Here is a 15,203-nt window from a genome sequence, read left to right as displayed (position 1 = left end):
TCTGTACACAACATACACTGTGTTATATACTATACTAGATAGTCACTGCCCCCTCTGTATACAACATACACTGTGTTATACAACACGAGAAAGTCACTGCCCCCTCTGTATACAACATACACTGTGTTATACAACACTAGATACACTGTGTTATAGTACACTAGATAGTCATTGCCCCCTCTGTATACAACATACACTGTGTTATACAACACGGAGATAGGCACTGCCCCCTCTGTATACAACATACACTGTGTTATACTACACTAGATAGTCATTGCCCCCTCTGTATACAACATACACTGTGTTATACAACACGGAGATAGGCACTGCCCCCTCTGTATACAACATGCACTATAAGTTTTTTGGGGATCACTCAGTGTTCTTGAGGTTTTATGCGTCCAACGTTAGGTTTTATACAACGAAAGACGGACGATTAAAACCCCATGAACCCCGAGTGATCCTGCTACAAAGAATTTATCTTACCGACATGTTTTAATATGACATTGTAAAATAACTAAAATCAAATTCTTCAAAAGTGATAAAAAATAGTTGTTTGAATGAGTGGAGGTGACTATCACTGACTCGAAAAAAGCGTGAGGCATTTTGCTTTAAAGTGGGGTGTAAGGGATTGAAGCTCCCACTGAGAAATGTATTTTCCTCCAAGGTGGGATATTTTGTATTTTTATCACCATCACGTGAACCAATCAGATCTTATCATTCTAACATTGAGGTATTATAATGCTTTGAAACACGCACAGCTTATCTAGAACAGTTACAGTCTAAATATTTTCATTTGTTATCGTGACCCACGTATACATGCGTATTGTCAGATAGACAGCACCACGACATATACGTGTATGCGCTCATATACGTGTATCTTGCCTATTTCATAGCGGTTTGTGAAAGTGAGTGAGTGAGTATGGATTTATTTCGCTTTCAGCAATATTCCAGCAATATCACAACGGGGCACACCAGAAACGGGCTTCACACATTGCACCCATGTGGTGAATCAAACCCGGGTCTTCGGTGTGACGAGCGAACGCTTTAACCACTAGACTACCCCCATCGCTATGAGTTGTAAAAGGGAAGCAGGTCTATAGCAGGCAGGCGGGTGCATAGTCGATTATAATGCAATCCACGTAAAGTGGTATTATGACACGCGATTCTAAACGCCTTTGCGACATTCAGGATGGCAAACACAGCGTTATACAACACGGGGCAGTCACCGTCCCCACAGTATACAACATGCAGCGTGTTATACAACACTAAATAGTCACTGCCCCCTCTGTATACAACATACACTGTGTTATACAACACGAGATAGTCACTGCCCCATCTGTATACAACATACACTGTGTTATACTACACAAGATAGTCACTGCCTCCCCGTACACAACATACACTGTGTTATACTATATTAGATAGTAACTGTCCCATCTGTATACAACATACACTGTTTTATACAACACGAGATAGTCACTGCCCCCTCTGTCTACAACATACACTGTGTTATACAACACGAGATAGTCACTGACCCCTCTGTACACAACATACACTGTGTTATATACTATACTAGATAATCACTGCCCCATCTGTATACAACATACACTGTGTTATACAACACTAGATAGTCACTGTCCCTCTGTACACAACATACACTGTGTTATATACTATACTAGATAGTCACTGCCCCCTCTGTATACAACATACACTGTGTTGTACAACACGAGAAAGTCACTGCCCCCTCTGTATACAACATACACTGTGTTATAGTACACTAGATAGTCATTGCCCCCTCTGTATACAACATACACTGTGTTATACAACACGGAGATAGGCACTGCCCCCTCTGTATACAACATACACTGTGTTATACTACACTAGATAGTCATTGCCCCCTCTGTATACAACATACACTGTGTTATACAACACGGAGATAGGCACTGCCCCCTCTGTATACAACATGCACTATAAGTTTTTTGGGGATCACTCAGTGTTCTTGAGGTTTTATGCGTCCAACGTTAGGTTTTATACAACGAAAGACGGACGATTAAAACCCCATGAACCCCGAGTGATCCTGCTACAAAGAATTTATCTTACCGACATGTTTTAATATGACATTGTAAAATAACTAAAATCAAATTCTTCAAATAGTTGTTTGAATGAGTGGAGGTGACTATCACTGACTCGAAAAAAGCGTGAGGCATTTTGCTTTAAAGTGGGGTGTAAGGGATTGAAGCTCCCACTGAGAAATGTATTTTCCTCCAAGGTGGGATATTTTGTATTTTTATCACCATCACGTGAACCAATCAGATCTTATCATTCTAACATTGAGGTATTATAATGCTTTGAAACACGCACAGCTTATCTAGAACAGTTACAGTCTAAATATTTTCATTTGTTATCGTGACCCACGTATACATGCGTATTGTCAGATAGACAGCACCACGACATATACGTGTATGCGCTCACGATGAGTGGTGCCACCCAACGAGGAAAGAAGAGAAAGCTTGAGGATGTTGCTGAAACCCCACAAGATCAAAATCAAAAGCGTCGTACCTCCATGGACAATGGACATAGCACAAATGATGAAGGTAACGTGAATGTAAAAATACTATGAGCAAAAGAAAGTGGCCCTCAAGTATCAATGGTAATTTGTGAAATGAGAACTAGTTCATTTGTACAATGTTATTTCTCCAAGAGTTTGTATAATTTCAAAACACATAAATAATATATTGTGACATATAGCATATATGAACAGGTGAGGATTTAAGAAACGTCCAAGTCGCCCAGTACATCTAAACTCCAGATGTGGATTTTTCAGACTGTTCAAAATGCAAGACCATTGTTAGAGGTATCAAGAGCTCGCAGCGTGTCCTCTCAATGCATGTTGACATCAGAAGCATCTGCCCGCCAAAGACACAAGATTCAGCGATAAGTCTGAAAGCAAAGACAGGCTCGTCCAAGAAAGTAAAACCTTACAGACAACAGGAGGATGGTGAAGAAAGTAAAAGCCAAAAGCAAGTTAACCTGGAAAAGACCGACAGAAAAAACAAGGAAAAGGATCGTATTTTTCAGCGTATCTGTGCACTGAGAAACTCAAGGGGTGGCATATTGCTCATATACTTTACACATATGGACGACAGCGACCAGTTTCTTGGACGATTTGATGAACTGATTGATGACAGGCTAAATGAACTGATTGGGGATGGAACCTTATTCCATGACAGTTATTTCAGAGACTGGCTGAAAAGAGAACCCAATTGTCTCTCCATTACGTGCAACCCTTCATCGACTATTTCTACCACAAACTACAAGACACACATCAACCTCAATAAAGGCTTTGCTAAACCCACAGTTTTAAACATGCGCTACATCCTGAGTAACGACAGGTCATGTGGGGAATATGAAGAGAAGTCGCTCCACAAACTGCAAGAGGCGAGCAATGTGCAAATGAAATCCTTCCGAAAAGCACAAAATGTGGCGAGGGCTGAATGGGCACCCTACATCATGGAGGGGCTTCGTCTGAGGGAATACATTTCATCCTTTGCAAACCAGAAAGAAGGTGGGTACTATTTCCTAGGAGTTGCTGAACAAGACGACGGAGAAATAGACACCTACAGCACAAGAAAGGTATCCATTGAAGGATTCGAATTGAACGAAACAGATCATGAGACTCTCAAATCAGAAATACTGGACCAAATTGTTTCAAAGGTGTTGTTTCTTCCGCCGGACAGGTCCCTTATTTCCAAAGATGCGGTAACAAGGTCTCCGAAGCTTACGTTTCACAAAGTGGAAGGCCAAGAAGACACCTATGTCCTTGAGGTATATGTGCCTTCTTTAAGTGGAGTTGTGTTTTTCGACAGAGATGGTCCGGACTCATTCCGTCTTAATGAGAACAATTGTATCCGCCGTGTTGAACCACAGGAATGGCGTCGGAAAGTTTTGGAGCATTCTGTAATGTAAAAAATCGTATTAACTTTTCATATGTTAATCGAATCTGTTGTTTTGCCCTTGGACATTTGAAACACCGACCTCTGAGTGACTTGGTCACCCAAAATACTCTCCACAAGACTGTATGGCAAGAGGGTTGACGTCTTAAACATATTACTGCAACGCCAGTTCGTTTAACTACTTTTAGTACACTCGAGCATGTTCTTTATACCAATATTTTAAAGAGTGTTATGCAACTCCAGCCTCGAAGGTGTTTGATCAAGGTTACAACATTCAAGGCTTCAGTATAGATTTTTAAAAAAGTGGTAGACATGTGGAGGACATTTTCACATTTGACACATCAGTGACAAAAATGATGTCCGATGAAATTCCCTATTTTGACTTGTACCTTTTGTTCCCGTGGTTTTTTTTCAGGTGTACCTTTGACTTGCCCTTGCATGTGTTTGAGATGGGTGTAACCGGTGGGGCAGGAAACGCTCACCTTATGGCAGGCACCTTGTATCTCTACTATTTTGAGAATGATTCATAAACGCATGTTCATGAAATAGTCGGAATCATACAATCTGTCTTTGGCAGAGATTTAGTATGAACATGGATTTTGTCGCGTTTATTAAAATGTAACTGCTTACCGTAATGTTTTAGCTTGGTTTATTGCTTTGTGTAAATAAATCCTTAAACTTCATTTTGGTTATTCCTTATCAATGAGCCTTAATGCAATCCTTCTGTCTGTTGTTGTTGCTTCAAGTGTTTAAGAGGTCGCCTTCTGTCGTAAAAATTTCGGCTGATCTGAGATTCATGTGTCTGTCTTCTTACGTATGTTTTTATTTATGCCGTTCAACGTGTCAAGTCTCCTCGCTAGTTATCCCTTAAGGCAATCACATGAGAGTTCCTCTATGGGTGATACGTTACTCTAGCGTATGCAGCGTAACTGTTAATTCAGCACTATGAGGTGAAGTGTTGAAATAACTGGAATATTGCTGAGTGCGGCGTTCAACAACAAACAAACAAAACAGACAAATATAAAATGAGTATTTTACTTTTCGTATGCTCCATACAGAACCTACGGCTATTGCTGGCCTCCCATACACTGACATTAAGTACACCTCAGTATCAGCATTTCCACCGACTGTGAAGGAAAGGGGAAACTCACTGGAGGAGATTTTTGAATCAGTACCCTTAGAAGGTTCGTAAATTATGTCACCTCATTTACCCTGTATTTATTACATGTACCTCTTATATCACGATGGCAATTGTTTTCTCTGAAAGGAGAATCCAAACGTTTCTTTCAGTCAATATTCTGAATAGCCCTTCTTATATTCTGATTCACTGCATTGAGTTCAGGCAAATATTTTTCATCCTTTAAGGAATATTCCCGTCAGAAATGTTTAAGACATTTGAAGCAGAAGAGAAGCACACGAACCTCACGTCACGTCTGAGAGAGTTCATCGGAAAAGCAGGTATCGCACTTGTTGGCAGATCAATGGCTGCAACGTGTAACTTGAAGAACTGTGAAGCTCGTCCTGATAGTGTTATCTGTGATGCTCTGTTGATCTCCCAATCCCTTCCCCCAACACTGCTCACCTTTATAGAGGCCAAAGAAGATGCTGAAGTGGATATTGCCAGCGTCTCTACTGCTGAGGGAATAGACGACAAGGAGGAAAGAAAGTACAACAAATCCGTAGCCAAGGCAATGATGCATGCATGTTATTTCACTGATGAACACTTTGATGTGATCTACGGAATTATCAAGTCTGAAGATAATGAGACAACAGAAACATTTAACAGGAGACTGTCAAATTTAAAAGAAGAGACATCAAAATATAGTATTGGTAGTAATTTGTTGATGTCTCAAGAACGATGTCTGAAAATCCACAAGGCCTTCATCATGATGTCTGCCCTATCCGACCATCGTTTATTGCCAGCTGTTGATGAGGATGTTGGCAAGGCATCCCACTATGTTGTGCCTGTTGATATGTACTGTAAACTGATGCTCCATCTTGATTCAACCCATCACAGGACAAATGTATCTCACAGTGATGAGAGCTTTCAGTTACTGCTGGATGAACGACTCTCCAAAACAGGAAAAAATATGGTGGATGCAATGAAAAGGTAAAACCAAGCTTTGGCATTTTTGTTGCAAACAGTAGGGTTACAGAACGAGATACAATATTTCTATTAGTATGTAAAAACAATACACTGGGGCCGTGGGGTGGACTTGTGATTAAAGCGTCCGCTCGTCGTGCCTAAGACCCGGGGTTCAATTCCCCACATGGGTACAATGTGTGAAGCCCATTTCTAGTGTCCTCCGTTGTAATATTGCTGGAATATTGCTAAAAACGTAAAACCATACTCACTCACTCACTCAATAATAATACAATGTATTTGCAGAGGTGCACACAAGGTTGTATAATCCATCTCAATATTGATTATTTTATTTCAAAATATTTCAATGTACTGATATAAAAAGATTTGCTTCTACAGACATACTGAAGGCTAATCGCTTATTTCTTGTTCAAATGCAACATTGACTACTATATTACAGCGATCAACATGAGATAAAAACACAGAGATTCCATCGTCCTCTGCAACTCAGCGATGGCTCATCAAACAAACTCAAAGGTACATTGCTTTGTGATTGAAACGCAATCATCATTGCTTTGGCATGTTAAATGGATCACAAGTCATTTACTCAGGATGCACTTAATTAAAGTAAACTGAGGGGTTCTTTGATGAATAGTTTTTATGTATGCGTAGATCGATTGTCAACATATTCTCTTCAGATAGTAAGATGTCAAGGAACCTGTTATATGTAGCAGTTATATGACAGGAACAATAACGTGTGAGGACGAGTGCTTGGAGATTGTAATTGAGGCTTTCACATCCCAGGTTTCTGTTAACAGTCGAACATATCTTTACGCACCTAATGCCAATTACAACATATGAAAATTAACAAAGGCATATTTTTTCCTGTACTTTCAGGTGAATGCACAAAACACAAGGCATTACAACGCCTAGAAAACAATGGTGTTTGGCTGAAATAGATCATCATGTCATCATGGTTACTATGCCACACAAGATGCTGGTTTGGGTCATGACAGTAGAGCCAGAACTGATGAAATGCAAAACTGATTTATTTGTTTTCACAAATCGACAATTGACATTCTCGACTTCCTATTGTTTGTAATTTTTAAAACTATTCCAGATTCGTCAAATATGCCAAGGAAGGAAGAATTTGTCCCAGTACCCAATGCTTGTATGAGCCGACTATAGAGAACCGAGTGGTCATATTCCGTGACTTGCTTGATTGCTTGTCGTCAAACACCGAAGGCCTGGAATATTGCTGAATGCAGCATTAAACAACAAACAAACAAACATCTCCAAACAAAATATATTTGTGCTGAGTTGATCCTCTGGATGAAAGTCCTTGTATAGCTCTCTTGCATAAGAATTCGGTGTGAACAAACAACAAATAAATGGTATACAATTTACAATTGTGTTATGTAATAAACTAAGTTTACACATTAATACGAATGTCTGCACAGCAATTACAATGGCAGTACACAATAGAGAAGCAGTACAAAAAAAACAATAGCAATATAAGTACAATGACAGTATCAAATATAAAAGCAGTGATGATATTCACCTAGCAGCAACAGTGGTCGTGCTTCCAAATTAGGCTGTTGCTGGATATTCAAAGCTTCAAGCTTGATTGGCTTCATATTGAATCAACTCTTACACTAGAGGCTTTTGCTCAGATGACAGATGACTTGCTTGAGAGAACAGGAGAATTCATGAGAATGGATTTAATTTTCTCAAAAACAGCCTAACAATTCCGGTCCCAAACAAATTTCACCTTTTTGCCCAGCACATTAGCGGGACGGACTACCACATGTGAGAAATTCTGACAAAATTTACGGTAGTTACTTACAATACACAGAAATCAAAGTTCTGTTTTGTTTTGTAGGACTTTGTGAGAAATTTGAAATAGATTCCACCTTTAGATTCAGATTATGACTAGCAACTACACAAGCTTTAGAAATTAAAGCCGAGCCCGAAATGATGAAACAATGATGAAACAAACTCAGACCTATTATGAAACCATTTGTCTTGCAAGTGCTTGAAAGGTCCACGTACGTTATTGACAAAGACAAGTTGAACGGAACTAAAACCCAGGGACTCCTGTACTGACTCCCTCACAGCAAGCACCCTCACAGAAGACAACAATAAATGAATGCCTTCGTCCCAATTTTTCTCAGCCTTAAAACAGTAAGTCTTCATCATGTTCTTAAGAGTCTGATCAAGATCATATGTACAGGACTTAACCATAGTTATGCCTAACTGTTGCATAGCCTGTTGGAAAACACCTGACATGAAATTGGAGCCCTGACTTAATAGTCCTAGGCCACCCAACCATGGTGAGGACTTTACCAAAGCCTTATTAATAACATGAGGCGTAATGATCCGCAAGTGTAATGTGAGAGGTAATGTGAGGTGAGAGAGGCACACTTATGCCCCTGTACATAGTCTAACTCCCTTCCGGTCGCCTTATTGGTTTAGTAGTAGGAGAGTTGCCGCGTCATACTAAAAGACGTTAAAAGGTGGTACTTACTGTTAGGCTAGGCTAAAACAAGGATTGGTCGGCTCGGAGTCAGTATACTGTGTCTGAGTGGGGTATTCATGTAAAACTGCGGCATGGTATCTCAGTGTACTCTCACTATAAATCGGCATCAGTCCGGACCAGTACAAGCACACACACACACATCTTTCCAGTGGTTTATAGATTACGCTTGATCCCACACGCATCTGAATATAATAACTTCTACACCACTGCTTACATTATATAGTACTATATTCTTGACAACTGATAATTGTAAAAGCACAATGCTATGAGCTTCTACTGAATCCAAATTTAAAAGCACAATGCTATAAGCTTCTACTAAATCTAAATTTAAAAGCAAAATGCTATGAGCTTCTACTGAATCTAAATTTAAAAGCTAAATGTTATGAGCTTCTTTGGAATCTAAATTAAACAATGTAATACAAATACAACATTGTTTAACTATAAATAGCACTGCAAAACAATTATATGTAAAAAATTGGGGATACAAAATGTAGGCAAAAGACATCCGTTGGGTACCAAATGGGTTGGGTTTCTTTATGTATGTGAATTGAATTTCTGCTCGGATTAGTAAAATCAAACCAAGGGAATATGACCGGGAAGTTTAACTTAAGCTTCAGATATGATGATGATTTGATATAGTTCAATAATGGTAAAACCTGTTGTGGTTGTAAGCACGCACAGTACATTTTCAGCTGGGTTTCGGTCGGTGAACAGAAACTAAAGATCACAGCATTTGAAATATATACGGGTGCTCAATGGCCCGAACGTCTTATGGCTAATAGTTATCACATCATACAAACATTAGATTTCAAATAGATAACACAATATTCTTCACGACAATGAGCAATGCATTGTGCACAAACATCAATACCACTCCGTAGGCAAGATCTGGTATGATTGTGTTTATGTATCATGAATCTAACACAACCAGTTGCACACTCAGTACAAGGGGGAAATATTCCACTACAGGATATTTCTGGTGTGACTCTCGTTGTCTGCGTTTTTGTTTTGTTTATTGTTTAACGCCACACTCAGAAATATTCCAGCCATATGACGGCAGTCTGTAAATCCAGACAATCCAGTGATCGACATAATAAATATCGATCTACGCAACTGGGATACGATGACACGCATCAACCAAGTCAGCTCTTACCCTTACAGCAAGTAAAATCGCCGTTACCTTCGTGCATAATTCTGGTTATAGTGGAACGTCACGAGGTTAGTCCATGACCACGATATCAGGTGAGGTGAGGTGAAATGGGATTTAACGTCGCGTCCAAGATTATTGCACTTATATAGCGACGTGCATGCACGTGTGTGTGTTTGTGTGGCTGCTTGTACTAGTCCAGACTGATGCCGATTTATAGTGCTAGCTCACTGAGATACCATGCCGCAGTTTAACATGAATACCCCACTCAGACACAGTATATTGACTCCGAGCCGACCAGTCCTTGTTTTAGACCCTCAATGCCGAGCGTCAGACAGTGTAACAACAAGTACCATCTTTAAACGTCTTTTGGTATGACGCGGCCGGGGATCGAACCCCGGACCTTCCGCTCTCCGGGCGGACGCTCTTCCACTAGACCACGGAGGCGGTCGACCACGATATCAATGTAACACGCAATATTATTGAACGTTAGGCAGGACATTGTCGCAGTATCGCGTTGTCGCCCTTACAAAACCAAGCAAAAAGTGACAAAATATCTGAACAAGACATCCAGACAATGAAACACTTTGACCAACTGTCGGAGAAACGCGCTCTCATTGTAACGCTTTGATAAAAACATTTTGTTTTAGCAAAAGTGCAGCAACCCGGCAATGTCCATACATGACATACTCCGAGTGATTCACTTTATAAAGCAGGATAAAACGTATTTAGAGAGAAATTAATTTCGTAAATGAGCATAAGTATAATCGGGTTCAGACTTGCCAACCATCGTAAATTCATGAAGATCGTAAAACCTCGGCAACATGACGTGAGACAAAACATCCATGACATGATTTCTGATAATTTTGATTGTATATTAAGAACTTCTTTTTATTTATTTCAGTACTTGTAGGCCACGGGCCTTTTTGTACAGACGAAATACAATTAAGGTGCAAACAGTATAAGATATAATTTATACATTTCTTTGCTTTTTAACAAAAGCAGTTTTAACATAATTGCATTTTATGCATGTTGGAGAACTGGTACATAGACTTATATAATAGCCAAGAAATGAAACTTTCACTTTTTTACACGTTCAATACCCGTATCCTATACTTTAGAATATTATTGTTCATTAATCAAAAGATTTATAAAGCTACACAAAATCGGATTTGCATTTCTTAAGTAATTACTTGATAAACGTCGGGTATAATGAACTTATAAAATCGGTTTTTTTATGTGTCTTTATGGTTTGGTGCCATGTGATTGCAAAGTCGCTACTGAGAGACGTGGCCAGTTCAAGCCAATCACAGATCGCTTTTCAGCCGTGGAGGCGGACTATCACAAGTGTACCCTTACACAGACATAGTTGCGGTTTTTTTAATGGAAACATCACCTAAGTGTGGTACAAGTACTACATATTTCAGTACTGTGCACATTATTGTTAAACGGATGTTAGTCTGCGCTATTATCTGATTGGGATCCGTAAAATCCTCAGGCTTTAACACTGGTGTGAGGCTAAGATATATGGATGAACAACTTCTTTATTACAATTAGGAGCGACGTTTCGGTGTAGGTATAGGTGTCGCTCCTAATTGTAATAAAGAAATCCTTCATCCATATATCCTAATATCCTTACTTTGTACTCTAATTTGTAAATGCCTCTCAAAGAAGTCACTGTTTATAAGCACTGAGGTATCCGGCTATTTCTAAGTACAGCTTTTGAAATTCCGTGTCGCTTAGGCGAAATAAATTACGCATTTATTCCATGTTAGATTCTACTGATATTTATGACAACAACTTCGATTTAGTATTCTGCTTGTAATTACTTATAATCCAAATGATTTTACGCGTCAAATAAATATTGATATCCGCAAATCTGCAAACACATTCTTCGCCTAATTGTAAAGTGTAAATATAACACATTATATCAGATCACAACTGTGCTTACTACGCCATGCATGAAGATGTGCTACTTGTGAACCATGTGTAGAAATGTACCCTCGAATGTAATAACCCTCGTTTCTAGACGCCCTAACGTACACTATATGTAGCTTTCGTATAATGTAAGGGTGTTTCGGACTCCCAAACCCCCCCCCCCCCCACCCCACCCCCACCCCACCCCCCTTTATTTTACGTGAACATCATTCCTATTTCGTACATTGAAACATTTACCCTCTCGTTCAACGTATGATAATTTATTTATAAAACGCCAACAATATTTATAATACAATTTTTATTATATGACACTCGGGTTGTCTGCCAATAATCCTAGAGCATATCGAACCAATTTGTCAGCCATCATACATCGTAGACAGACAGTGCCAGTTATGGTCACAATGGATGGAACGATTCCCCCTCCTCTATCCCTTGGAGGTACTTGGGGAACTCCGGGGTAGAAAAGGTCTTCAGCAACCCATGCTTGCTGTAAAAGACGTCTATGCTTGTCGTAAGAGGCGACTAACGGGATCGGGTGGTCAGGCTCGCTGACTTGGTTGATGCATGTCATCGATCCCAATTGCGTGGATCGGTGCTCATGATATTAATCACTGGATCACATATAGACTCGATTATTTACAGACCGCCGTTATATAGCTGGACTATTGCTGAGTGCGGCGTTAAACAACAAACCAACCATCCAGTTAACTTGGGGAACTTGCTGACCAACGCATAAGTTGCATTATCTTGATTTCAACTAACGAATCGGGTTTTCGTATCCGTAAGACAGGGTTTTATCCATTACACGTTTTAATTAGCATTAATGTAGTCATGATATACACACGATGGTCACTGTCCCCTCTGTGTATGACAAACCTTCGAGTGATGTTACACGAGACAGTCACTGTCCCTTCGGTGTATAACAATCAGCGAGTGATGTTACACAAGACAGTCACTGTCCCTTCGGTGTATGACAATCAGCGAGTTATGTTACACGAGACAGTCACTGCCCCCTCAGTGTATGACAATCAGCGAGTTATGTTACACGAGACAGTCACTGTCCCCTCTGTGTCTGACAATCAGCGAGTTATGTTACACGAGACAGTCACTGTCCCCTCGGTGTATAACAATCAGCGAGTTATGTTACACGAGACAGTCACTGTCCCCTCTGTGTATGACAATCAGCGAGTTATGTTACACGAGATAGTCACTGTCCCCTCGGTGTATAACAATCAGCGAGTTATGTTATACGAGACAGTCACTGTCCCTTCGGTGTATAACAATCAGCGAGTTATGTTATACGAGACAGTCACTGTCCCCTCAGTGTATGACAATCAGCGAGTTATGTTACACGAGACAGTCACTGTCCCCTCTGTGTATGACAATCAGTGAGTTATACTACATGAGATAGTCACTGCCCCTTCTGAGTATAATATACAACATGCTGTACTTCACGGTAGAGTCACTGTCCCCTCAGTGTATGACAATCAGCGAGTTATGTTACACGAAACAGTCACTGTCCCCTCTGTGTATGACAATCAGTGAGTTATGTTACACGAGACAGTCACTGTCCCCTCTGTGTATGACAATCAGCGAGTTATGTTACATGAGACAGTCACTGCCCCTTCTGTGTATGACAATCAGTGAGTTATACTACATGAGACAGTCACTGTCCCTTCGGTGTATAACAATCAGCGAGTTATGTTACACGAGACAGTCACTGTCCCTTCGGTGTATAACAATCATCGAGTTATGTTACACGAGATAGTCACTGTCCCTTCGGCGTATAACAATCATCGAGTTATGTTACACGAGATAGTCACTGTCCCTTCGGTGTATGACAATCAGCGAGTTATGTTACACGAGACAGTCACTGTCCCCTCTGTGTATAACAATCAGCGAGTTATGTTACACGAGACAGTCACTGTCCCTTCGGTGTATAACAATCATCGAGTTATGTTACACGAGATAATCACTGTCCCTTCGGTGTATAACAATCATCGAGTTATGTTATACGAGACAGTCACTGTCCCTTCGGTGTATAACAATCATCGAGTTATGTTACACGAGATAATCACTGTCCCTTCGGTGTATAACAATCAGTGAGTTATGTTACACGAGATAGTCACTGTCCCTTCGGTGTATAACAATCATCGAGTTATGTTACACGAGATAATCACTGTCCCTTCGGTGTATAACAATCATCGAGTTATGTTACACGAGATAGTCACTGTCCCCTCTGAGTATGACAATCAGCGAGTGATGTTACACAAGACAGTCACTGCCCCCTCTGTGTATAATATACAACATGTAGTACTTCACGGTATAGCCACTGTCCCCTCAGTACATATACAACATACACGGTTATGCTCCACGCTGTAGCCATTGCCCCCTCTATATACAAGGTACACAGCCACTGTCCCCTTAACGAACCGCATCTCGTAGGTATTCCATTCATGTCACACAAGGCCATTGGTCAAACAGTGGAAAGTTTAAGACAAATAAGATGTGTTGAGCTTCAAGTCAGTGCCCTAATTGAGTTGTGTTTAACTTATGTATGGTTTAACAGGTCTCTCCTCACTAATAATCCGTGGTCAAACAGTGGCGCGCGTGATGGGGCTTCGGACTTGCTAGTCCCTGGCAAAGAATACTGGCCTGAAATTACCAAATTCATCTTGATCGCCTGTTTATCTGACTGTCCAGAATAGCAGTTGGTTGTTGTTCAGTGACGATTTTACTCAAAACAGCTGCACTCACAGAAGATAGTTACGTCATACCTGGAGGAGACAGGAAGCCGCATGCCAGCGGAGTGCTACGCACGGGTTGATCTTTTCGAATGGCTGTTTTCATTCTGGGAGTGAAGACATTGGTAACTTGTATTCAGCTACAATACAGTGAAGCGTTGTAGCTCCCCCAAACCCTCCCCATCTTCTCTCTTCGAGATCTCGTTCCCTATATCTTCCCGTCCACGCACACCTTGATCCGTCTCCCTATCTCCTTACGCCCCAACACACCTAGATCTGTCTCCCTATCTCCTTACGCCCCAACACAACTAGATCTGTCTCCCTATCTTCTTACGCCCCAACACACCTAGGCCTAGATCTGCCTTCCTATCTCCTTACGCCCCAACACACCTAGACACCTAGATCTGTCTCCCTATCTCCTTACGCCCCTACACACCTAGATATGTCTCCCTATCTCCTTACGCCCCAACACACCTACATCTGTCTCCCTATCTCATTACGCCCCAACACACCTAGATCTGTCTCCCTATCTTCTTACGCCCCAACACACCTACGCCTAGATCTGCCTTCCTATCTCCTTACGCCCCAACACACCTAGACACCTAGATCTATCTCCCTATCTCCTTACGCCCCTACACACCTAGATATGTCTCCCTATCTCATTACGCCCCAACACACCTAGATCTGTCTCCCTATCTTCTTACGCCCCAACACACCTAGATCTGTCTCCCTATCTTCTTACGCCCCAACACACCTACATCTGTCACCCTATCTCCTTACGCCCCAACACACCTAGATC

At 40.8% G+C, this 15,203-nt stretch overlaps 1 protein-coding gene across 1 annotated transcript; it reads left to right on the top strand.

Moving 5' to 3' along the window:
• Positions 1 to 2,473: 2,473 nt before the first annotated feature.
• On the top strand, positions 2,474 to 3,966 carry LOC139465516 (schlafen family member 13-like). Its single transcript, XM_071247235.1, has 2 exons — positions 2,474 to 2,594; positions 2,825 to 3,966. Exons 1-2 carry the CDS (start codon positions 2,474 to 2,476, stop codon positions 3,964 to 3,966), a joined length of 1,263 nt encoding a protein of 420 aa, XP_071103336.1.
• The last annotated feature ends 11,237 nt before the right edge of the window (positions 3,967 to 15,203 follow it).

The sequence above is a fragment of the Haliotis cracherodii genome, unplaced genomic scaffold (assembly GCF_022045235.1).
Source record: "Haliotis cracherodii isolate W230 unplaced genomic scaffold, xgHalCrac1.p SCAF_18, whole genome shotgun sequence".
Taxonomy (NCBI): domain Eukaryota; kingdom Metazoa; phylum Mollusca; class Gastropoda; order Lepetellida; family Haliotidae; genus Haliotis; species Haliotis cracherodii.
The sequence above is the reverse complement of the archived record's forward strand: the minus strand, read 5'-3'. Positions and strand labels throughout refer to the sequence as shown.